Source organism: Paroedura picta, chromosome 2 (assembly GCF_049243985.1).
Source record: "Paroedura picta isolate Pp20150507F chromosome 2, Ppicta_v3.0, whole genome shotgun sequence".
Lineage (NCBI taxonomy): Eukaryota > Metazoa > Chordata > Lepidosauria > Squamata > Gekkonidae > Paroedura > Paroedura picta.
The window spans coordinates 24,386,418-24,412,241 of NC_135370.1; the positions used below are offsets into that span (position 1 = coordinate 24,386,418).

A 25,824-nucleotide genomic window follows, 5' to 3' on the forward strand; every position below is an offset into this window, starting at 1 on the left:
TGAACATCTTCAAGACTGGCAAAGTGTGACATTTTCCTTGATGACTAATTGCCTAATGGATTCTGCTGCCTTACCTTAGATCCTTAATTTATGGATATTGACTTGGGAGTCCAACCTTAGTTTCTGTTCTAGGTACTTTGCTTACTGAAGAGGGAGCCATTTTTGCTCCCCGGCCCATGGTTGCTGCAGCCCCCGCCCCCCCCTACTTCCATGGTGTTCCTGGGATTCCACCGACACAGCAGGATGGATGCCGTTTCAGGGGTTATGGAAACCTACAAGGGGAGGGGGTGACATTTGCTTTGTATGCATTGCAGCTAGCTATTTCTGCTACCTGCAGTTCAGATCTATAAATAAATACATTTTGATCACGTTGGGAACTATTACTAGTAGTAAAGGTGTGCTTTTTGTTTCTGGAGTGTTGGCTGGTGGTGCTGTGGCAGCATTGCCTCCACTGAGTGGCTCTGCTGAGAGTCAGCTTGGCGTCGTGGTTAGCAGTGGCGGCCTCTGATCTGGAGAACCGGGTTTGGTTCCCCACTCCTTCTCCACACGCAGCCAGTTGGGTGACCTTGGGCCACTTACTGATCTCTCAGGGCTCTCTCCGCCCCACCTACCTCTCAAGGGGAGAGGGAGAGGAAAGGTAGGCACTTGTCAGCCACTTTGAGACTTCTTCAGGCAGTGAAAGGCAGGGTATAAAAACCAACTCTTCTTCTTAGTGCTCTCTCTTTTTTTTTTTTTTTTGGTTCCTGGGGAGGAATGGACTTTCGTTTTCCTAGGTTGCAAGCAGTGTGTGTGTTTATGGACACTGTTGAGGTTGAACCTGTCACTTGGAACGCCGCTAGCGAGTGCATGATGTCTTCCTGCCTACCCTGTCCCCTAGTACAGGGTTAGTCAACCTGTGGTCCTCCAGATGTTCATGGACTAGTCCATGAACATCTGGAGGACCACAGGTTGACTACCCCTGCCCTAGTAGAATCATAGAATAACAGACCTGGAAGGGACCTCCTGCGTCATTGAGTCCAATTGTGCAGGACACTCACAACCCTATCGCTCATCCACTGTAACCTGCCACCCCCTTGAGCCTTCACAGAATCAGCCTCTCCGTCAGATGGCTATCCAGCCTCTGTTTTAAAATCTCCAAAGATGGAGAACCCACCACCTCCTGAGGAAGCCTGTTCCACTGAGAAACCGCTCTAACTGTCAGGAACTTCTTCTGGATGTTTAGACGGAATTTCTTTTGAATTAATTTCATCCCATTGGTTCTGGTCCGTCCCTCTGGGGCAAGAGAGAACAACTCTGCTCCATCCTCTACATGGCAGCCTTTTAAATACTTGAAGATGGTTATCAGATCCCCTCTCAGTCGCCTCCTCTCCAGGCTAAACAGCAGGGCTGTTCTGAATTTCATCTATGATATGCTGTGTCTCTTCAGCCGCCCATTCAGTGTATTAATTTTTGTAAATCAGTAGGTAATTATTTATATTTCTACACTGCCTTTTCAGAAGCCCTGCTTGAGGCAGCCTACAATCAAATATCAATGTATAAAACACCAGCTATTAGATGCAAGCAGCGTTAAAACTAGTCATAAAATGGAGCAGACTGTTTAAAAGCCTGTGAAGAAAAATCCTAATTGTTTGCCTGTCAGAAAAGATGTGTCACAGCCTGGAGCTTAAAAGAAAGTAAAGGGGATGCCAGTATTTTGTCACAAGCATCTTCCAAAAATGATAAATACACAGAAATGTCTTTAAACCCAGATAACCTTTTCTGTTCCTGTCCAGTCAGAGCTGCCTATTGTCATTTCTCTAGAATAGTACAGGCGCACTGGGAAACCAATATGGCAATAAAAAATATCCAAATTGGACTTATATAGAGTTGTCTGTCTTCAGTTTCAGTGATTCTTTTTTTCTTATTTCACACAAGTCCCGACGTGTTTTCCCTACAGCTTTTTCAAGGGACATGTTTTATATTTAAGGACCAACTTCAACTTATTAAGAAATCTCTTGACATATAAGGTCATACAGTAGCTAAACTTAGCTTGTGGCGTTTCAGACGCGATTGTCATTTATCAGCATTGCAAATTAGTATGTCTTAGAAATGTTTTCCCTTAAGCAACATAATCCTCCATTTCTATGGTAGATACCAGCATCATTTGCCCTCTACAACATGGCCTTCAGGTTTTTTAAGCCTCCCTTATTCATGTACATAGAATCATAGAGTTGGAAGGGATCTCATGGGTCATCTAGTCCAACCCCTGCACTATGCAAGACACTCACATCCCTATTGCTCACCCACTGGAACCTGCCATCCCCTTGAGCATTCAAAGAATCAGCCTCTCCGTCAGATGGCTATCCAGCCTCTGTTTAAGCATTTACAACACTTCAATGGTAGTAGGGGCGCTGCTTCCACCTTAACAGCCCTTGAAAGAGGCTACTTCTGTTTTCATAGCTGTAATCTGTCCAAGTTTCCTGGTGAGCAAGTAATTTGTTACTGGGTTTTGAACCCAGGCCCCTTGGTTCCTGATTCAGATATTACAAAGTATGAATATAGGAGCCATTTTAAAATGAAAATTATGCCCAAAGTGGAATTACTAAGTAATGTGGTCAAAATTACAACACTGTAAGCAGGCAAGGGAGCTATCTCTTAAACCATGCATTTTTAAAAATAATTCAACACATTCAATAATTTTCATAAATACCTATTTGGTGAGGATGTTAGAGCGCTCTCAAGTGTTACAAAGCATATTTTGATGTGGACAGACGTCCCTTCAGTGCTTCTGCTAAATAACTGTATACATTCAAAATACGGGTTTGAATGTTCTGTCTAGTCTTCTCCAGTTTGTTGTCGATTTTCTTCTTAAAACAAAGCATTCCAGGTAGTCTTGTCAATGGAATGGGATTCAGGCCTTAAGCTTTTCTGTGTGGCTAATGAATGAAAGAATTGGAGCCCCTAACTTTGAGTGGTTGAAGAGTCTGGGGCTTTTCAGATTAGAAGAGACAACTGGGAGGGGTAGGTGGATTATGATAGAATTGTATGTATTAGGCATGGAGTACAGAGAGTAAAACAGCCTCTAGTGGCGCAGGGTGGTAAGGCAGCCGACATGCAGTCTGAAGCTCTGCCCATGAGTCTGGGAGTTCGATCCCAGCAGCCGGCTCAAGGTTGCCTCAGCCTTCCATCCTTCCGAGGTCAGTAAAATGAGTACCCAGCTTGCTGGGGGTAAACGGTAATGACCGGGGAAGACAGTGGCAAACCACCCCATATTGAGTCTGCCATGAAAACCCTAGAGGGCGTCACCCCAAGGGTCAGACATGACTTGGCTCTTGCACAGGGGATACCTTTACCTTTACCTTTACCTTACAGAGAGTAGAAGGAGAGAACTTATCCGTCTCCCAGAATGTTAGAGCAGTAGATTCAGGATGGACAAAAGGAAATACCCAACATGTGTCACTGCCAGAGGATGTAGCCACGGCCAGAGGCATAGGCAGTTTTAAATGGGGGTCCGACAGATTTATGGAGTCTTTTAGTGGCAGCTAGCCAAGGTGACTGAGGTGAACTTCCACATTCAGAGGCACTAAGCTGCTGAATCCCAGAGCAGGAGTCAGCATCAGGGGAAGCTGTCCTGTTGTTGTCCATTCAGTGGAGCTGGTTGGCCTCTGTGTGAGATGGGATGCTGGACTGGATGGACCACTGGTCTAATCCAGCAGGGCTCTTCTGATGGTTTTGGGAAGGCCTTAGCCTCTCTGCCCTGCTGTTGGCCCTCCAGAGGAACTGGTTGGCCACTGTGTGAGACAGGAGGCTGGACTAGATGGACCACTGCTCTGATCCAGCAGGGTTCGTCTCATGTTCTTAGGAAGGCCTCTCTGCCCTATTGTTGTCCCTTCAGAGAAGTTGGCTGGCCACTATGTGAGACAAAACACTGGACTAGATGGACCACCAGTCTGATCTAGCAAGGTTCTTGTGATGTTCTTATAGGTAGATCCATGGAGAGTATGTCTAAGAATGGCTACTAGCCATGGTGACTGAGGGGATCCTCTCCATTCAGAGGCACCAATCTTCTGAATCCCAGAGCCAGGAGGCAACATCCGGGGAAGGCCTCATTGTCTGTGCCTGTTGTTTGCTGGTTGGCCACTGTGTAAGCTGGCTTGCTGCACTTAGGTGGACCTGATCCCACAGGTTGATTCTTCTGTTGGAAGAGCTCTGTGTTCACAGTACTGATTGCATCCTGAGCTCAGGGTTAAGATTCGCGATCAGCATGTTAGTTTAAAAGACTAGCTTGTTGAAACACTAGTTAGGCACTTTTTTGTTGTGTTTTTTGTTGTGTTTGGCATTTTTAAGTGCTGCAAAGTGTCTGTTAAGACGTGTTAATATTTTAAAACGGGTAGGGTACAGAAGTCAATAAAGTTTAATACAAGGAATAGTATTAGCAGCCTGCGGTTTTTATATATGCTACTAGGGGCCAGACCCATTGCATTCAGGAATACAACGGGTGCTAGATTAGGGGGGTGGGGTAGAAGAACTCTGTGGATGGCCTCCCCCTCCCCCCAGGACCTGGAAAGCCTGCAGGCCCCCAGGAGGGGAGCTCACTAGCAGGGGCAGCTCTCACACAGCAGGGATCTGCAGCCTCCGAGCCTCAGAAGGAAGTGGAAGGAGGATGGGGTGATCAGGAGTGGGGGGACGGAAAGCGATTGGCTGGCTGCTAGACCGACAGGCAAGCCGGTTGGAAGAGAAGGCACTCAGGGGCGGGGCAACCACCCTGAGTGGGTGTTAAGTGCTGAGTGGCACTTAAGCCATGAGACACGCTCCTCCTCCAAGGCCTTACCAGAAATATTAAGTGGAACAGATTTGAGCATCATGTACATACCAAAACTGAAATTGTTCAGTTTTAGAGATCGTAAGAATTTCTGCGATCCTTTTGCACGCTGGCAAAGCTTTAATATGAGCAACATAACGGCTCAGCCTCTAACAGTGACACTGTCCCAGTTGAAAATTGTGCATGAGTGAGGACGTGTTCCCTTGGATCTTCTCGGTCTTAAATCAGTTCTGTGTCCCTCGACATGCATTTGTATATACACAGTGGAGCCTCTGTGTGTGTATATACACATAAATATACATGCAAGCATGCACACAGTCAGTGTATAAATGTATATATTATGTCGTGTGAAGTTACATTTTTGCATGATACGTCCGTAGAATTATTTGTAAGATTCCGTCAGTAAAACCCAGAAGATTTGAGAAACTGGGAAATCATCCCCGAGCCAAAAAATAAAACATCAAACAAGAACTCCATCTCCCCCCACCAAATTGCCAGGAAAATTGTCGTCAGGATTGCCAAAGGGAGGGAGAAAAAACACCAAGCTCTCCTGTTCTGGTTCGGTTTGTTATAGTGATTCTGCCTACCAGTTCTCTCTGTTTAAAAATAGAAAAGCGAAAACCAGGAAGGCGTCTCCTGCGAACTCACAATCTTCAGGCCTGTTCTTAGGAACTGTGTGAGCCTTATCTCTGTGGCACAGGGCCTCGGCCCCCGCCCGCCCTTGAGCCGGTGTATAGGAGATGTGAAAAATTGACTTTTGTGTGTCTAATCCTAATGCAATGTTAAAAGAAACAAATCTCTCCCTTTTAATACAAGCTGAAATAAGTTTGCTTGGCTATACGGTCAGAACCTCAGTTGCCGTGTATATTTTGTTAAAAAATAAACTTGCAAGAATTCTTTTTTTTTTTTTTTTTTTGCAGTTTAAGGGGGAACGGAAAACCAAACTGGTTCTGTATTCTTGCCTTAAGCACCTGTTTTCCCTTTCAATGCAGGGGAGAAGAGCAAAACTTGTTTCAGTTCCTGTCTTAACCATAACCATGCAACAGTAACCACTTCAGCCTCCCGTAACTAATGCCCACCCACTTTTCCCAGAGAGACATTCACTGTGCATTTATAAGGTTTTTTTTGTGGTTTAAATGTTGTTACATATTTTACAGCATTAGGATCTTTGGAATATTTTGACAGCCGCAACCGTTCAATGAAGTTGGTAATTTCTTCTTTTAATTATTTTTTCATTGAACAGATTTGGAGTTACTTTTAAAAAAGAACGTGTTCTCTTTTTTTTTTTCTTCCTCTAATGCCTTTCGACCCAAATGCTTATTATTTTGGCATACTTTTAGATAATCGTTGACTCTGTGGGTAGCCGCAGTTTGAAATCTGTTGGTGCATAACCTTGACACGACAGTGTGGTGTATTCTTTCAGCTGGTGATCATGCGCGTGTGCCTGCACATCACTAGATGAACGGGTGCGTGTGGCTTCACAGGTTATCTGCAACATCCTAATCCGCTTTGTAGAATGGGAAATGAGGCTGGCTTTATGCGTCTGGTTGCATAGGACACCGGTACATATAAAACACTAGGGTTTGTTTTCCTTCCCTTCCCCTAAATATAGCTCCAATAAATGTCTCTTGGATTGTTTTGAGGCAATCTCTTTAGATTACAGATCCAACGTAAAACTTTAAAGCAGATGTTCCAATCAGTCAATCAAACTTTATTACAGTCGTTCAGACCAAATTATATGAAGTAGATACATAAGAGACCAAAAGAATGTGGTCATTTCATGTAATACAATTTAAAACGGATCATAAAATAGAACTTAAAACTATGCTACTTTAGAGCATCGGATTTTTATGGCGGTGGCACAAAACTTAGCCAGCTGAGTTGTCACCTAGGGGGACTCATCACTTTGCAGCCTCTTTGCTCGATCTACATCATGATGTTCTGGCAACTTTTTAAGGAGTGGTTCAGTCAAGTTGCTACGAATGTCTACATAATCAGGGCAGTGGAACAATATATCCAGATGCTTCTGTGTCAGAGCCTATTAAAGCTGAGGCATTCTGTTTTTAAAATAACAAGGAATTGCAGGGGGGAACTTCTCTTGGAAGTGTCTAGCACAGGGGTCCCCAGTGTGGTGCCCATGGGCACCCTAGCATCTGCTGACCCAGTGCCCACCAAGTTTTTTATTTAAATGGGTAGGGCCAGGTGGGGCTTTTGCCCAGCAAGGTTCTGGTTGGCCACTGGAGATTTGCTTTGCTTTGTAGGTTATGTTTTTTTTAAATGTTGCTTTGGTGGTAGGTATCACCAAAGGATCTTTGCTGTGGCCAAAAGTAAGCCACGACAGCCATTTTGTGGCTGGGCCCACCATGCTGGATCCAGATACCCACAAGCTCAAAGCAGTTGGGGATCCCTAGTCTATCAAGATGGTCCTCGGATCAGGATAAGAGCTGCCGTGTCCCTTGATCCCATCTGTTGACCTGTATAAACCCACTGGAATCTGGATTTATGCCAGGGCAACCTCTCTCTGTAGCTCTATACGGCAGTGTTTTCACAGTCTCTATTTATATTAAAAGTTTACTCTTACAACTCTAAACATTCATGCAAAATTAGTTGTTAGTTTTTGAGGGGAGCATGCTAGCCAAAGGCCAAACCCCTATGGAAGTACCCCATAAATATTTCGGTTTCTAAAAAGTATTTGTGACTTCTGTAGCTACTGCAGCACAGCCCAAGAAGAAGCCTGCCCAGCGAGCGGAGCCCTCTCCATCCAGGATGGCGACCCCCTCCCTCTCCCATGACAGGGCCAGGGTTCACTGGCGCCTGGTGGCGTCACCCGACTCTTACTCTCTTGTCACAAGAAGAGCCAGTGCTATGTTGGCGCTTCCATCAGCAACTGTAATGTGTTAGAATTGCCCCCGAATCTTCAGGGCATCTTGTTGTTCAGAAGGAGGGGGGGGGAGGATGACCATAAAAGCCCCTCTCCCCCCAGCAGAGAAGAGAGAGCATAAAGTCCCACCAAATCCCTTATGCCCCAACCATTTCAAACCGGGTAATACTTAATATGAGCCTCTCGTGGCACAGAGCGGTAAGGCAGCAGACATGCAGTCTGAAGCTCTGCCCGTGAGGCTGGGAGTTCAATCCCAGCAGCCGGCTCAAGGTTGACTCAGCCTTCCATCCTTCCGAGGTTGGTAAAATGAGTACCCAGCTTGCTGGGGGGTAAACGGTAATGACTGGGGAAGGCACTGGCAAACCACCCTGTATTGAGTCTGCCATGAAAACGCTGGAGGGCGTCACCCCAAGGGTCAGACATGACTCGGTGCTTGCACAGGGGATACCTTTACCTTTAACCTTTAAGAAGTCCCACATTTAAGAGGCTGCAATCAGCTGGGGGAAAATATATTTCCGCTAACCCAGTTTCTGTTATGCCGTGTAGTCATCATTGCTGTGATGCCACTGCTCATTAAGCTCTGTTGGTAGATTCCCCCCTCCCTGAGTCTTCTGCACTCAAGATGCAGAATTGGATCCCCAACAGAGCGGGTTCCCCACCTCTACCCAGTAGCAGTCTGATTAGCCTGATCTCTGCAGAGCTCGGGAGCTAAGCAGGGTTGACCCCGGTACGAACTTGGAAGGGACATGCCCCCCCCCCTCCCAGAGGTCCAGTGTGGGTACTCAGAGGCAGATTATAGCAAACCATCTCCGTTCATCTCTTGCCCCGAAAAACCTTACACAATCGGCGCAGGTCGGCTGCACCTTGACGGCACACATTGTTGTGACCGGAACACAACTATCTGTCGAACCATGAATTTCCTTAGTGTCCAGCAGAATGTAAAGAACAGAATGGGTAGCGTATCCACTGATTACCGTAAACTGGAAGGGTGATTCCTGACACTCCTCTATAACTATTCAATAAAGAGCATGTCAAATAAAGCTAGCCTTATTCAACGTTCAGCCCTATTTCTTACATATTAGAAACTATTAATTAAAACTTTCTATCGTATTCTTTTGAGGCTGATGTAAGCAGTTTAGTCTCCTAACTTTAGGTCATTAGATTAATAAGTAAAAGTAACAATTTAATGTTTAATGTTTAAAGTAGCCATAGATAGATGGATTAGAATTTGTTACCTAAGCTTTGTTTTTTAAACTAAAGTGAAATTAGCTCGAAAGCTATTCCTTGTATTAACAAACTTTGTGAATATGTTTTCTTTCCTTTCAGCAAGGAGCAAATAACGCAGAGAAATTTGACTATGTGAGTGTCTCTTACACATTTTAAAACTTATTTCCGGGTATAAGTTTATATGCGCAGGGCTGTACTGTGTTGGTCTTTTCTGCATTTCCCCTTCTGATTGGTGGGAACACCGGCTGCTAATAAACTCTGTTGACCTAAATATGCACCGAAATACACCACTGAAATTGGGGATGGGACATTGCTTGGCATGCAGAAGGACCCAGGTTCATTTGCCAGTACTTCCAGTTAAGAAAGGATCAGAGGGTAGGTGATATACAGGAGAGCAGCTGCTAGTCAGAGTAGATCTTGATAGATCCCAGTGTTCAGACTTGGTATAAGGCAGCCTCAGAGAGGAGTTGTGACTCAGTGGAAGAGCCTCTGCTTGGCATGCAGAAGGTCCCCGGTTCAATCCCCAACACCTCCAGTTAAAAGGACCAGGCAGCAGGTGATGTGGAAGACCTCCGCATGGACCTCGGGGAGCCATTGCCAGACTGAGTAGACAATACTGAGTCTGATGGTTTGATTCAGTATAAGGCAGTCATGTAAGGGATGCTCAGGGTAGAACATAATTAAGGTGACCAGATTTTAACATTGGTAAAGCGGGACACCATTGACCGGGGGGGTTCTTGATTAAAATTTTTGCCTATATGGAGCAACAAAAAGTTTCAGAGAATGCAAAAACAGTTTTGTAATATATATTTTTAAAATTTCAACATAAGTACAATTTGCCAGGCACCCCCAGATGTCCCTCCAAAAGTGGGACAATCTGGTCACCTTAAACATAATGCTTGGCTTGCAGAAGGTTCAATCTGCTTTATCTCCAGTTAATAGACAGGCAGGAGGTGATGGGAGAGACCGGATCAGAAGGAAAGGAGAAAAGAAATTACCCCCACCCCCCAAATTAAATCAAGATCCAAAAAGGTTAAAAAAAATAAAAATGTGCAGTCTTTCTCCATGTATAAAGTTTAATATGCTCAGATATGTGAAAACATATGCATTTATTACAAGGTAATTAAAACCAGTATTACTGGGTTTTTTTAATATTACAATATTACAAACTTCATATTGCCTTTATTTACCTTGCAAATACATACATGTTTTGTTGTGTGTTTGAGCATTTTTAACTTTCTGTGTGGAGAAACGGAATTACTAGGCTGCGTATTTGTATTTCTTTAACCTTTTGGGTACTTGTTGAAGGGAAAGGCCTCTGCCTGAGAGCTGCTGCCAGTTTGAGTGGACAATCCTGACCTCGGTGGAAGAGGCATCTGGTTCAGTCTAAGGCAGATTCAAACGTGCAGGGAGTCTTCTTGCTAGCTTTCTGATAGGCTGCGTTGTACTGAAAAATCTGGGGTGCTTCTTCAATAGGTGATGCAGTTCATGAATAAGATGGCTGGAAACGAATACGTCGGGTTCAGCAATGCCACGTAAGTCTGTTTTTTTGTTTTGAAGTTCACCCTTCCATCGGGTATTGTTGGATTAAAATATGTACAAATTGCACTTTTCTTAAAGGGCCTGCCAAAATCCTTCACTGACTTACTAGCAGCCAGCTCCAGACATCCGTATGAAGAGATATTTTTACAGTGCATCGAATTATAGATTCTTTGGGACCTCCAAAGGCATCTAGTCCAACCCCCTGCTCAATGCATTTGGAAGACATTTTGACACTGGAATGACAGGCTGTCTATCCAGGGGAGCAGCCATTGAAAATGAGCCTCCACAGTTTTTGAATTCGGGCCTGAACCCGTAGCATAGTTGTTATGACTTGGGCAGTGCTCTGCTTTTTCTTTGGTGCACTGGGCCCAAATGGTGGAAGAATTTGTAATTTTTTTTCTTTTTCTAAGATTCAGTGCATACATGATACAAAGTCATATCTTATTTTTACAGCACTTAGTTTGGGAAACTAGGAATTGATCTCCCGTTTTCAGGTCTTTCACTAGTTCCTGCCTTCAGAACCACTGCTTCCGCTCACCCTCCCCGGGTGCCAGCGACCTAGCTGGTAACTCAGATAGCTTAGAAAAACCTGGCTTGCCACTGTGCAGTGGCACAAACTCCCTTGCCATTGGCCAGTGGGAATGGGCGGTGTGTGTGTGTGTTGTACCGGGACATCTGTGGCCGCTCCTGACAAAACTTTGCAACCATCAGGCTACTTAACTGCAGCTAGTTTAACTAAGCCATGGCATCCTTCTGATAGGAAGACCAAAAGGGAACAACACTCAACCTGAAAGAACCTGAATGTTAAGTAACCTGAAAATACATTTATTATATAGTGTAGCGATCCCCAACCTGTGGGCCGTGGACCACATGTGGTCCGTCGACTAATTGGAGGTGGGCCGCGAAGGACGCCTTCTCCCCCCCCCCCCGGCCCTTTACTTCATCCCCCCCCCCCCCGGCCCTTTACAACACACTTCGGGTGTCATTGTCTCCCATCACTCCCAGATGGGACTACCTCGTTGCAGAGAAACAAGTTCAGGGTTCCCATTGATTTGTCATTGTCATGAGTTAAAATGTCCATGAAAATAAAATGTTCCTTATGTTCATTGTTGTGGCGTGTCTGTATCTTATTTTGAAGGGATGTTTAAACATTACCATAGCGATCAGAGAGCGTTAGGGCAGTGGTTGAGAGTAGAGGAGTCAACTACCCCCCACCCACCGGGCCTCAGTAAAATTGTTAAGCGTTGAGTAGTCCCTGGTGATAAAAAGGTTGGGGAGCACTGATATAGTGCACAGAAATAGGGTTAAAAACGACAAAACAAAAATATCATTAAACATAAATCCTTGTTTAAAGCACTCTATATAATGTTGCACATGCAGTTCCCAAGAATAACATTAATGGTTACTCATGTTGTGACCAAACAAGTTTTGACCCAGGAGGTCTTCTTCAGTGGCCAAGTAACACCCCCTTCCCCAAACTGTTTCAGCATACAATATATCATTAAGGCTCGGAGGTAGTATAGTAATGCCTCGAACAAGACTCATAATTCAATTCAGAATATGGAGCACACAGTCTGAAGTAGCACCATAAAATCAGAGTCCAGTAGCACCTTTAAGACCAACAAAGATTTATTCAGGGCGTGAGCGCACTCTTCCTCAGATCGAAGTTAAATTCTCAGTGTGGAGGACTAATATCCCACAGCACAAGCTTCTCTTCTCTAATAATATAATCCCTAAAAATCTAGTTTCTCGTATTCAATTTATAGTCCATTCTTTTGCCAGTCATGTCCTTTCCTTAAAAGAACTCTCCACTAACAGTAATAAGCAGAATCAGTGATAAAGGGTAGAACATTTTTCAAAGCAGAATATTGGGTGAATATAAAAATGAGAAATTTTCTGTCGCACATACGAAAAGCATGCTAGTTGGGTAAATGTGGGATATGAAGCAAGGGTGTAAATGCTGGCGCTAGTACTTTATTTAAATGATTTATTTAATCTTGAATCAGAAAATGTTTTATTAGATTTTCTTATTCAGGTTTTCCCCGAAAGTATACACCACTGAACAGGACATTGATCACTCCCCCTTTCATTTTCCTTATCATACTATTTTTCTGATCTTGTTTGCAGTGGCTTTAAAAAATATCAAAATATGGATATGTAAATGCTACCAGGAAAAAAATTCCTAGATTACTAGATATTTGTACGATCTTGGTTTTAAAGATTACAAATAGTTAACCTGGAAGGACATAGCCCATGGCCGAAGCGTTCAGTATTTTGTCCTCTTTTTAACTTGAATTTCTGTCCCTTTTTAGGTTCCAGTCTGAACGAGAGAGTGGGGACCGAAACTTTGCTATAGGCTATTACCTGAAAGAGAAGAAGGCAAGTTTTGGATAAACGCAACACGATGTTGCATCTCAACTTTCTTATAAGTAAAAAACAAAACTAGCTAGAAAAACACAACAGGTTTTTTTTTTCTGTACTCCATCTGTAAAAGGGGTATGAAACTGATTCCCTAGCGGGGCCTACAAACACACAACAGAACTGCAATGACTGCTCTGAAACTGCATTCGGCATGGTATGGCCAAGCATCCTGTTCCAGGGCTGAACTCAGGCAAAATCTACTCTGCTGCCCTCCATAGCACAGATTGACCAGTACTTTTCTTGTCTTAATCCTACCTTAATCCTACCTCCAACAAACGCTGGCAGGGGCTCATGGGAATTGTAGTTCATGAACATCTGGAGGACCACAGGTTGACTACGCTTGTACTGCTCTAAAGAACATAAAGGGCTTTACAAAGGGGAGCCGATGGCCTTCCAGGTACCCAAAACGTTTATTCCCTTTCTGAGCTTTATCTGGCCTTCTGCTAGTTTTTCATGGATATAATCGCTGGGAAGGAAGAAGTACCTGAAGAAGGCTTATTTAGGAAATGAAATTAAATGTTTGATATATGCAAGTTGTGAGGGTACTTCAAAATAAAGGGTGACGTCACATAACTCAGCATTCAGTTGATTCTATAATACCTCATGATCTTCAGCGCAGCTTTGTTGGATTCCTTGGTGTGTCACAGTGCATTAAATTTGCTATGTTATTTTTTTCCAGTGTTTCCCAGAAGGCACAGATATGGTGGGCATCCTGGACTTCTACTTCCAGGTAACCTCTTAAAATTTAAGGAAATGTAGCTTTAGTCCTTGAAGCACAACTGCGTAGCATTACTGTGCAGTGAGATTTTTTGTTCATTTTCCAGATTTTCAGTGGGGTGTGCCATTGGCAGCCCATCACACTCAAGCCTAAAATGGGTCAGTTTGGCCGGCCTTGCATTGCACAGCTTGGGGTCTTCTGGCTCGTGCCCCCCTGGACTTCTGTAATGAGGTCAGCTGTATTTACACCACTGGATTATGAAGGCTTGGGTCAAGTGAGCAGAAAGCTAATTCTCTAGTCCTGGAGGTCTGCAGTTTTGCTAATTGTATGGCAGGCGCAGGGGGGGGGGAGATGTTTTAATCATTCCTCACCCTTTTGCTACCTTGGGTTTTTGACTCGAGTGAATCTGTCATGAGATGACTCATTCTCTAGAATCATAGAATTGGAAGGGGTCATCTAGTCCAACCTGGGTCATCTAGTCCAACCTATGCAGGACACTCACATCCCAATCGCTCATCCACTGTAACCTGCCACCCCCTTGAGCCTTCACAGCATCAGCCTATGATTCTATGATGCTGTGCTGTGGGTATTAAGAAAAGTAAAATAGAATGCATCTTGAAGTTAAGAGTCCAGCTGCCAGCTCCGGTTTGGGAAAAACTCAGAGACTTTGTGGGTGAATCCTGTAGAGCAGGGGTAGTCAACCTGTGGTCCTCCAGATGTCCATGGACTACAATTCCCATGAGTCCCTGTCAGCAAACACTGGCAGGGGCTCATGAGAACTGTAGTCCATGGACATCTGGAGGACCACAGGTTGACTACCCCTGCTGTAGAGGGCAGGGTTAGGCAAGGGGAAGGACTTAAGTGAGACATAATACCACCTTCTAAGAGGCCATATTCTCCATGATCTCTATTGCCTGGAGATAAGATGTAATCCTGGGGCATCCCTAGGTCTCACCTAGAGACTGGCATTGAAAGCTGCTAAGAGATTTTGCTGGCAGGGGCTCATGGGAATTGTAGTCCATGGACATCTGGAGGACCGCAGGTTGACTACCCCTGCTACATAACAATCTAAACGAAGTTTGAGTCCAGGGGCTCCTTTAAGACCAGCAAAGTCCCATTCAAGACATAAGCTTTCATGTGCAGGAACGTGTCTTCATAGACATGCACATGAAAGCTTATTCCTTGGGGGGAAAACTTTGGTGTTCAGAAAGGGGCGACTCAAATTTCGTTCTTCACGTGGGCCGGTGCAAAAGATCTGTGCAGCAGCCCATCATCCACAGTGAACTCCCAGCCGTCCAGTTGCATGCCAAGGCTCTTTGCGCCTAGAGGAATGGGAAGCGATCCCTTCACAGGCCGCCTTTCTCTTCCCCAAGCTGTGCTCCATCGAAGTGACTTGCGAGTCGGCCAGCGTGATGGCTGCCACCCTGGCGAATGGCGGGTTCTGCCCCATCACCGGGGAGAGGGTCCTGAGCCCCGAAGCCGTTCGGAACACCCTCAGCTTGATGCATTCGTGTGGCATGTACGACTTCTCAGGACAATTCGCCTTCCACGTAAGTACATCTTTTCCTGCGCTCCAGCTATGCTGAGGTTCTTCTAAGCAGTGCCATGGCGAAGACACTAATACAGGGGTAGTCAAATTGCGGCCCTCCAGATGTCCACGGACTGCAATTCCCATGAGCCCCTGCCAGCAAATGCTGGCAGGGGCTCATGGGAATTGCAGTCCATGGACATCTGGAGGGCCACAGTTTGACTACCCCTACACTAATAGGTCAGTCCAGGCATCCAACTAAGTTTGCTGTGTTACTGAGGCTGAAAAGCCTGTTTTTGGAGAGCTGCTCAGATCCTGTATTTTACTGTCCTGGAAATAATGACACAGCTGGCATGTTAGACCATTACCTGGCATTCAAACTACTGATTTCCAACGTGGCAGAGTCCCGGCAGCCCCATCTCGGCAGGAAAGATTTGAAAAGGAACAGATGTTTTGAGACAGAACTTAAATTTCCCTTTTCGTCCTGCCCGGCCTCCCTCCTTCTGGATCCCTTTCTGTTTTCTCCCCTGTTTTCATTGGCGAGTGTGCCACTTGCAGTTGAGCAGGAATTTCTCTTTGCCCTCTTTCTTCTTCCAAAGGGCAAGCTGGCTCTGCTCCTAGCAAAATCCTCCACTGTTTCAATCCCAGCTTTTCAGTCTTGATTTTGTATGCATGGAGGCAAGATAAATATGTTACAAGGTTTCATTTCCTGCCTTATTCTCATGTTCAGATGATGAGAACACACCAAGAGCCTTATTGGGTCAGTCCATCTAGTCCATCATGCGGTTTCACACAGCGGCCAGCCCGTTCCTCTGAACAACTAAAGGTCCTATAGATTCTGAGGCCTTCCTAAGAACATCAGAAGAGCCCTGCTGGTTCAGACCAGCATCCCACTTTCACAGTGGCCAACCTGCTCATCTGGATGGTCAACAGCACGGCAGAGAGGCCGAGGCCTTCCTAAGAACATAAAAGGAGCCCTGTGGGATCAGACAAATGGTCCACCTAGTCCAGCATCTTGTCTCACACAGTGACCAGCCAGTTCCTCTGGAGAACCAATTAGAAGGCACAGCGGCCAAGACCTTTCTGTAGTGTTGCCTCCCAGCACTAGTATTCTGAGATCCGCTGCCTTTGAATGTGGAAACTCCCTTTATTCCCCATGGGCTAGTAGCCACTGATGGGCCTCTCCTTTGTGAATCTGTCTCATCCCCTTTCATCCGTCATCTATGCCTGTAGCCATTATTACATCCACTGTCAGCGAATTCCACATATTAACCACTTACTGAGTAGAGAAGTCTTTTCCTTGTTCTTCACCTCACCTCATTGCTCACGTCTTTAAGCCAGGGGTAGTCAAACTGCGGCCCTCCAGATGTCCGTGGACTACAATTCCCAGGAGCCCCTGCCAGCATTCGCTGGCAGGGGCTCCTGGGAATTGTAGTCCACAGACATCTGGAGGGCCGCAGTTTGACTACCCCTGCTTTAAGCTCACTAAGCAGGCTAAAATGTTTCAGCCTCATCCTTGTTCGTGCCAGTCTCCCAGCAGCAGCCTCACCGCAGGCTGGACATCACTTAGGTGTGGATTATCAGCATCAGCCCATTTGTTCTTTCCTCCCGCACAGGTTGGTCTTCCTGCAAAATCGGGGGTTGCTGGTGGCATCATCCTGGTGGTTCCTAACGTGATGGGAATGATGTGTTGGTCACCCCCTCTGGACAAGATGGGCAACAGCGTGAAAGGGATACACTTCTGTCACGTAAGCAAAGCTTCCTTGATGTCCCTTGTTCCCCTGCTCTGCGTTCTGTACAGGTGGGAATGCTTCACTAGTTTTCCTCCTTGTATACCAGCTTCAGGCTTGCTCCTTGGTGTTTCTGAGGGTTTGGTCAACCTGCGTAGCTGTGTTCGTTAACCTGTCTGCAGCAGCAGAAAAGAGACAGAGTCCAACAGCACCTTAAAAGAGTAACAACACTTTTTGGTAGGGTAGTGAGATTTTTGTAAAGAAGTGAGCTGTGACTTAAGGTAAAGGTATCCCCGGTGCAAGCACCGGGTCATGTCTGACCCTTGGGGTGACGCCCTCTAGTGTTTTCTTGGCAGACTCAATACAGGGTGGTTTTGCCTGGCCTTCCCCAGTCATTACTGTTTTACCTCCCAGCAAGCTGGGTACTCATTTTACCGACCTCGGAAGGATGGAAGGCTGAGTCAGCCTTGAGCCGGCTGCTGGGATTGAACTCCCAGCCTCATGGTCAGAGCTTCAGACAGCATGTCGGCTGCTTTACCACTCTGCACCACGAGAGCTGTGACGAGGATGTGCAAAACTTTCGTATTTGGGGCAGTGGGGAATTCTCCGTTAATATGGCATTTCCCTTAAGGGTGAGGAATTTTTTGATAGTTGGACAGCAGATGAACGACAGACTTTAGGCTGCGCTAGCATCACCCTGCGGATCTGCTTTTGCTGTGTCAGATAATGCAGTGCTCCCAACTTTGCAGGATCTGGTTTCGCTGTGCAATTTCCACAACTACGACAACCTGCGGCACTTTGCGAAGAAGCTCGATCCTCGCCGGGAAGGTGGCGATCAGCGGGTGAGTCCCTGGGGTTTAGCGACGCCTCGTGTGTCCTGTGCCCTCCTAGCTGCTTCCCATGCCTCGGTTAGAAGGTTGCTCAATGACATGTATTGCATCAATGCTTCCGAGCATACAAACGCCACGTATATCTGACGGCGCCCGTGTCACATTCACCATGAGCTGTAAATGTTTTCCCTTCTATGATAGCCTCCTGGCCCAGGGGGTTGTCTTACACTCCGGCTAACTCGAAGAAAAACTGAGACAGGAGTTCCCTTGTTATTTATGATCGGTAGGCCTAATAGCTTCCTGGGCCAGTGAAAGGGGCCTTCAGTACCTTCTGGGAGCCTCAGCTCATACAACGTTGGCTTGTAGGCGTGAAGTGGAAAGGCCCTTTGCTGGGGTTGCCAGCTCCAGGCTGGGAAATATCTGGAGGTTTTGGGGGCGGAGCCTGAGGAGGATGGGGCTTGGGGAGGAGAGGGGATAATACCATAGAGTCTACCTTCCGAAGCAGCTGGTTCCTCCCAGGGAGCTGCTCTCTATGGTCTAGAGCAGGGATAGTGAACCTGTGGTCCTCCAGATGTCCATGGACCACAATTCCCATGAGCCCCTGCCAGAAAACGCAGGCAGGGGCTCATGGGAGTTGTAGTCCATGGACATCTGGAGGGCCACAGGTTGACTACCCCTGCTCTAGAGATCAGGTGACCTCTATATTGTAGCCCCAGGTGATCTTCAGCCGCTACCTGGAGATTGTCAAGCCTACCCTTTGCAGAGTTTTTTATCAGGAACTTGAAACTCTATACTTGTCCTTATAGAAATTTAATACAGGTTGGAAGATTTTGGTAACAGTATTGGCCCAGAGAGCAGTGAGAAAAGAGCCTTTTCTCAATAGAAGGTGGTTTTTATGCCCCCCTTTTTTCTACCAGAAGGAGTCTCAAAGCGGCTTACAATTGCCTAATCTTTTCCCCACAACAGACACCCTGTGAGGTAGGTGGGGCTGAGAGAGCCCTGATGTCCCTGCACTGTGAGCACTCTCAGGGCTGTGATGAGCCCAAGGTCTCCCAGCTGGTGCAGTGGATAAGAGTGGCAGCTTTTAATCTGGTGAGGCGGGTTTCAGTCCCCACTCCTCCACATGCAGCCAACTGGGTGACCTTGGGCTTGTCACAGCCCTCATAGTTCTATTCAGACCGAGCAGGAATATCTGGGCTCTCTCAGCCTCACCTCCCTCACAGGGTGTCTGTTGTGGGTAGAGGAAAGGGAAGGCGAATGTAAGCTGCTTTGAGACTCCTTTAGGCAGTGAAAAGAGGAGTATAAAAACCAACTTTTTCTTTTGCAAGTGGTGGAGCAGGGAATCAAACCTGGCTCCCTGGATTAGAAGCCACTGCTCTTAACCTCTATACCACACTGGCACTCTGATAATCAGTTTGACAACAGTGAAGGATCTTCTCCCAACTCTGAGCTTTCTGACTGCAGTAGGAAATAGGAATAAAAGAAATGTATATCTCCCAGTTAAAAAGAAATGAAGGGACTTCCTGGGGCAGAAGAGATCTGGGTGCACCCCTAGAGGCTTTGCGATCCCTTCGGAGGAGTAGGGCTTTTGACAAGAAGCCGAGAAGGGAGATTGCAGTGAAGTAGGAAGAGGGCTTTGGAACCCAAAGTACTGTTTGGTTGCTCCTCCGTAGCCTTTTGCATTCATGCTGTCCAGCCTCAAGACCACTCGGGAGGGGGAATGCATCTTGGTAAAGCTGTCAGAAAAAAATGTCTTGTCCATGTATGTCCCAGATGTTGAAGCAGTGGAAGGATGACAGCCTTACTCACAAAATGTCAGTAACACTAGAATGTTTCTTTTTTTGCTGGTAAACTAATAAATCGTGTATATTGCTTGAATGACTTAGCATTCCCTCCGACCGTTGGACTGCGAAAGCCTCCAGTACGAGCTTACGCTAAGAGAGACTGTGTGGAAAAAAGTGACGCCTGAGTCAAACGAGGACATCTCCACCACTGTAGTGTATAGAATGGAAGGTCGGGGAGAGCAAACCTAAAGGAGCCGGCTCTGGTTCCAGAGTTCATTTTTTACTCTCTTAAACAATGCTCCGGTTCCTCTCGATCGGGCATTCCAAAGATTTTGGTTTGGGTGTTTTTGTTTTCTTTGAATTATAAATAATGTTTAAGCTACAAAAGAAAAAAAATCTAATTTTATACAAATTTCTCTAAATTGCTTTTTCAGAAAGCACCGGGGGGGGGGGGGGACTTTGAAAATATGTCCAGTTACACCTGTAAATTGGGTTGCGCTGTGTTCATAAGGAAGGAGCTGAGAAGGGAAGTTCTGTAGATAGTGTAGAAAAATTTGCATTGCAGCCGGAGAAAAGGCAAAACTGTAACAAACAGCAGCGGCCGAGGTAGTAACCGGAAATCCGTTCCCAAAACTGTTGATAGAAAATTATCACTGTCCGTGTTCCTTCTAACTGCTTCATTAACCCAGGAAGCCCCACTCAACAGCAGCCCTGACCACTTTAAGGCAGATTCAAGCAGGTAGCTGTTTTGGTCTGAAGCAGCACAACAAAACAAAATCAGAGTCCCATGGCACCTTTAAAACCAACAATTTCGATTGCAAGCGCTCTTCGTCAGACTAAGAACTGACCATCATGACAGTGGGAATATATAAGCAAAAGTTAATCCTGTTACATTAGTAAACTCTGTCACAGCATCCAAACACAGCCATGTGATAATTCTTTGCTAATTTTAAGGTGGCAGCAGTTCTCTTCTGCTCAGGATGCCACCTCCTCCGTTCAGTGGAGGGAGGGGAGATTAGAAGGAACATTGGGCCCCATTCGTCAGGTTGTCTGGATTTTCTGGGTAGTTTGAGTAAACAGTACAACAAAGCAAAATCAGAGTCCAGTGGCACCTTGTAAGACCAACAAAGATTTATTCAAGGCGTGAGCTTTCGAGTGCAAGCACTCTTCCTCAGACCAACACGGCTACCTACTTGAGTAAACAGTAGTCCTCTCGTTGATCTGTTAATGGGGAAGATGAACCCTCAGTCTAATATAGGGTGTGAGGTCAGTCAGCTTCCACAAAGACTGGATTGAGTCCCCCAAAAGGATGGATTGAGTTGGGTGAAATCCAGTTGCTTGCGCTGTTCCTCAGATGCTTGCACAGGGGTTTATGCAGTTAGGTTCTTGATCTGTTCCTCTGTGCTCTCATTTTTCTGTCGTTTTAGTCACGAGAGGGAACCCGTTTCCTTCTCCGTGTTCTGGTGTCTGGTCTTTCTAGCCGAGGGACTAGAAGAAAGGGCACCTTTTGGATCTCGCCCATTTACTCACAAGCAGGTCGTTGCCCACAGTGTAGCTCTCTTCAAGTGAAGCCCGTCGTTCAACCCACGTAACACGTGCAAGGCTGGAAATAGGTCAAGAGAACAAGGCTTTTTTCCATGCATTATATAGCAGTATATTTTTGAAAATGCCTCTTTGTTGTTTCCTTAGAAATATTTAAAATGTGCCACAGTATAGAAAATAGCATTCTCAGATTAACCACAACATATTGGAATAGTATTGTTTATATTGAAGGCTTTACTGATTAATTGTGTTATCATGACAGTAGTTCAAGCAGAGAAGGGCAAATTAAGATAATACATTTGACAGTATGCCAAGAAACTATATCTTGTGTGCTGAATGCATTTAAGTTTCAGAAGGACCGTTTATGCACTGGAGGTTTCATGCCGGGCTGCAAGCTGGAGTTTGAGTCGTGGCAGGTTGCCCCACCTCTTCCTGCACCCTCACGGGGGAGCATTTGGCCCGGTGCTCCTCATCTGCCCCCGATTTTTGCTCCTGCATGGGAGCTGGGGCAGTGAAGTTCCCAGTGTGGAAACGGTCAAGGAGAAGTGAAAGAAAGTGTAACTTTGCCCTTAATCACTGGAAGTCAGGGCGAGCATTGAAACTGATCTATAATGCACACCCTGTGGCCTGATTTCCGGGACACCCCGTGGCCCCACCCCCCTGGAATTCTGGAATAGCATTAGATCGATGTTACCTAGAAAGGTGTTTTTTGCATTCTTAAGCAAGATGGAAACTCTGCATCACTTAACACAAATGAGTTATGCTTTTAGGTCTGGGTTCCAGTCTGCTAGGTGAAAACTGGTGTGTTGGGAAACTTGCTAAGGGAGGAAATGAGTTCTGGCCACAGTTAAGTGAGGGTCAGGATTGGGGGGGTTGGCCTCCTCGCCCTGCGGCAGTCCTTAAGGAGTGTCTGGCGGCAAATGTTTGCATCTGAAAGCATTTGGCAGGGGCTGACCACGAAGTCATGGGGAAGCAGCATTCAGCAGAAGAAAGAGGAAAGGGAAGGCGACTGTAGGCCGCTTTGAGGCTCCTTCGGGTAGAGAAAAAGCGGCATATAAGAACCAACTCTTCTTCTTCAGTAATATCAGGGCTCTCTCAGCCTCCCCTTCCTCACAGGGTATCTGTTGCGGGGAGAGGAAAGGGAAGGCAACTGTAAGCTGCTTTGAGACTCCTTCGGATAGAGAAAAGTGGCATATACGGACTAACTCTTCTTCTTCAAATGCCCTCCCTTGTATCAGCCTTAAGCTCATACTGCAAATAATTTCACTTTCTTAACATAAAAGTTGCCGTTTTGTCAGACCAGCAGCAGCCTCTCTGTGGAACAGCGTCTCCATCTGCAGAGGGGGGGTCGAGTCTCCGTCCCCCTCCACAGTTGGGTCCGGTTACCTGGAGTGGCACAATGGCGGGGGGCGCGGGGGGGGTAGGAGTCTCAGAATGTTACAAGGAGGAGGAAATTGCTCCCTTGTATTGAAACTGCCCTCAACACTCCCAAGGTGGATTGCCTCCCCCCATGCAGACACACGAGGCTGAACTGGTGTTGGAATCTATCTCATGGGGCCAAGGAGTGTTCTTCATGCAGGACAACAGCTTGGCAAGGAACCTCACTGGGATTGCAAAAAAAATCAGAGCCCAGGAGCACCTTTAAGACCGACAAAGATTTATTCAGGGTGTGAGCTTTCGAGTGCAAGCGCTCTTCGTCAGACTATGATCTCCTGACGTAGCAAGCTTTTAAAGGCCGGCTTGAAAAATTGGTTGGAACAAGAGTTGCTCCAAAGCCTTCTGCAGGAAAAACTGCCCACATGCCCCAGCCTCAGAGAGTAGGGTGTGAGATTGTAGTCAGCTAAAGAACAGTGGCCGCGTTCAGGGAGGATCTGTGTGTGTGTGTGTGTGTGTGTGTGTGTGTGTGTGTGTGTGTGTGTGTGTGTTTTATGAGCATGGCCGTGGTGATGGTGTTCAAAAGCTGACAGAATATCCTGTGTTTTTCGATGTTATATCCTTAATAAACTTGAGTGTACATCCGTGTTAATGGCAACTTCAGATCTTGATGCTCAAGTATTATATTTGTTGTTCCTCCCCCACCCACCCTTCCCTTTGCTGGTCTCATTAGTGCTCCCTTGACATATTAACCTTTGTTCTGGCCTGTGTTGCGATGCTTCTTGCCTTGGTTTCAGCGATCCGTTGTGTGTTCACTTTTCATTTGCATTGTATGTTATTTATGTACCTTCAGCGCACATACTTTTGTATGATAATAAATTTATTTTAAGCCGATCCTTCTGTATTTTTCCTTTTTAAAACGCATCTTTAGCGTGGCTTCCATCTAGGAAGAACACCCTTGCCAGATTTAAAAAAAGAAGAAGTTAGTCTCCTGCATACATGTGCCCCTCAGGGATCTCACATTTAGTTTTTAGAAGAATCTTGGTGTTGCTTGTTACCTTCCCCAGTGTTTCACTTCTCAGGCACAGCAGAAGAGCCCTGCGCAGTCTTCCATGCACCCATCAGGGTTTTGCTGTCCCCTTTTCACCACACACCCCTCCCCAAACTACCCCCAAGATTGGGGCAAGGCTCTGAAATGGACCAATCTGTCATCTTCTGGTGCTTGTGCAGAAAAGCCTTCTGCTTGCAAGCTCAGATCTCTGGGTCTGTGTATTGCTCCTTGGCTAAATTTTGGGCCCAACCGACCATCCTCTTAGGTATAGATATTCCACCAAGGAAACGACATTTGCATGTGGGCAAGAATTGATCACACCAATGAAGAGGTTTCTTTCCACTCTGGGGCATATATCGATGATAAACAAGGACCCCAAAGCTCACTAAGGTGTGAGATTTTGTGTCGTTGATGGTAGTGACTCCCACCCCCTCTCCCCAGGCTGTCGGTGTGCTTCTCACCTGTGGACATACCTTGAACTTCGGACTTTTGCCTATACTCCTTATAACAGATTAGATGTATATGAAAACCGTAGCAGAGAAGATGAATCAGATATGGAAACGGCATTCAGGAGTTGAAGCAGAGAGGGGGTCTAAGAAGGAAAGCCATATTGAATATTTTTTCCTGGGTCTTGATACATACATGTAATTGAGTACTGTAGCACCAGTGTGTGCTTAGGCGTTGCTTCTACTGTGTGTCTGTCTTAAAACGACCCTTCCGGAAGCGTGGTGTAGAGATGGTTTAAAACGGATGTCTTTCTGAACAATCCACAATATAAAGCTCTCTCTCCCCGATAACTCGAGGGACACTGTGTGCAGAAAAAAATTAAGCCTTCTGTCCTGTGCATGTAAAAGAGGAATAAATGTTATTTTCCATGGTCCACAGAATGACGGTGAATGATTTTTGCAAATGGGAGTGGGGGGGGGGGAGTTACAGTTGTTTAAAGTATTCATAGATATGGACCAAAACTGGAACCAGAACTTGTTTGTGAAATTGAAATGACTTACTTTCATGGAGATAAGCATGTCAGTGGCTGTTAGCCATCCTAGGTAAATGGAGTCTCCGTGTTCGGCAGGCCAGGTAACTTGCAGCTCTTGTTGCCGTAGCCAACAGAAGACCGTTTTGTGCTTGTAGATGTTCTTGAGGCACCTGAATGCCAGGGTACACGAAGCCCTTACTGTGTCCCCGGCACCTCCTTGTATTTTCTTCGTTGAAAAAAAATATATTTTCCCCATCCTTTTTGAGCCTGCTGGTACCTTTTTGAGGCTGGCACATGGCGGCAAAGTTGGAGCCATACCACAAAATGACAGGGAGTGAAGTTCTGCATAAATTCTCATAGAAGACACGTAACAGGATGCTTTTTCATTGCTCAGCCAATCAGGCTCCACCTGACCCTCCCCGCTTTCTAAAAACACGTGGTGGGCTCCAGGAAAAGTGTTGGAGGGTGCTTTGGTGCCCACAGGTCTTGGAAGCCCATTTGGGTTTCCTTCCCCCATAAAAAAGGCTGCTGGTGTGCTTCTTACCTGTGGATTAGGACCTTTGTCTATACTCCCTGCTGCACCTATTGCCTCCCCCCCCCCCCGTCAGAACGCCCCATTAGAAAATATTCAAGGAAAAGAAGAAGAAGAGTTGGTTCTTATATGCTGCTTTTCTCTACCCGAAGGATGCTCAAAGCGCCTTGCAGTCACCTTCTCTTTCCTCTCCCCACAACAGATTTCCTGTGAGGTGGGAGAGGCTGAGAGAGCCCTGATATTCCTGCTCAGTCAGAACAGTTTTATCAGTGCCGTGGCGAGCCCAAGGTCACCCAGCTGGTTGCAGGTGGGGGAGCGCAGAATCGAACCCGGCTCGCCAGATTAGAAGTCCGCACTCCTAACCACTACACCAAACTGGCTCTCTGGCGAACATCTGGTGAAAGAGAGTCACTCATATCCAGAACTGGCTTGATTGCAGCTTTTAATTGTTTAATTAATTGTAGTAAATTGTGTATTTTTAACATTAATAATTTTTATCATTAATGGTGCTACATATATTGTTTTAGGATTTAGGAGTTGTGACTGTTTTATTGGGGGTTTTATTGGTTTTATGTAACCCTCCGCGAGTCTGCGGAGAGTGGTAGAATATAAACTGAATAATAATATAGCCAATTTCAGGAGGACGGTATACAAATCTAAATAACTATAGTAGATCTAGAAAACCAGTATCATACAAGGATCATGTGAAAGGTAACTTGGGAGGTGAGGCTCTAGAATGCCCATATGCAGTGTGCTCCACGTGCATAGGGGAAGGAACTGCAGCATCCTGAAAACGATGTTCCAAGTCAGACCTGCGAAATCTGTATTTGGGGTAGTGAATTCGTTCTGTCCTCTTTAGTTTTCTAGTTGATTCAGTCAGAGGT

At 45.9% G+C, this 25,824-nt stretch overlaps 1 protein-coding gene across 5 annotated transcripts in view; it reads left to right on the top strand.

Moving 5' to 3' along the window:
- Positions 1-25,824, top strand: part of GLS (glutaminase) — an 87,026-nt gene that overhangs the window by 38,707 nt on the left and 22,495 nt on the right. For 4 of the 5 annotated variants that reach the window (XM_077319503.1, XM_077319505.1, XM_077319504.1 and 1 more), the window contains exons 8-14: positions 9,009-9,041; positions 10,386-10,444; positions 12,764-12,830; positions 13,552-13,602; positions 14,964-15,140; positions 16,735-16,866; positions 17,598-17,690. In XM_077319503.1, the coding sequence (XP_077175618.1) occupies positions 9,009-9,041; positions 10,386-10,444; positions 12,764-12,830; positions 13,552-13,602; positions 14,964-15,140; positions 16,735-16,866; positions 17,598-17,690 (612 nt within the window). Of the gene's footprint in view, positions 1-9,008; positions 9,042-10,385; positions 10,445-12,763; positions 12,831-13,551; positions 13,603-14,963; positions 15,141-16,734; positions 16,867-17,597; positions 17,691-19,564; positions 23,273-25,824 lie in introns of those variants that run through there. The other variant, XM_077319502.1, reaches the window with a different exon arrangement.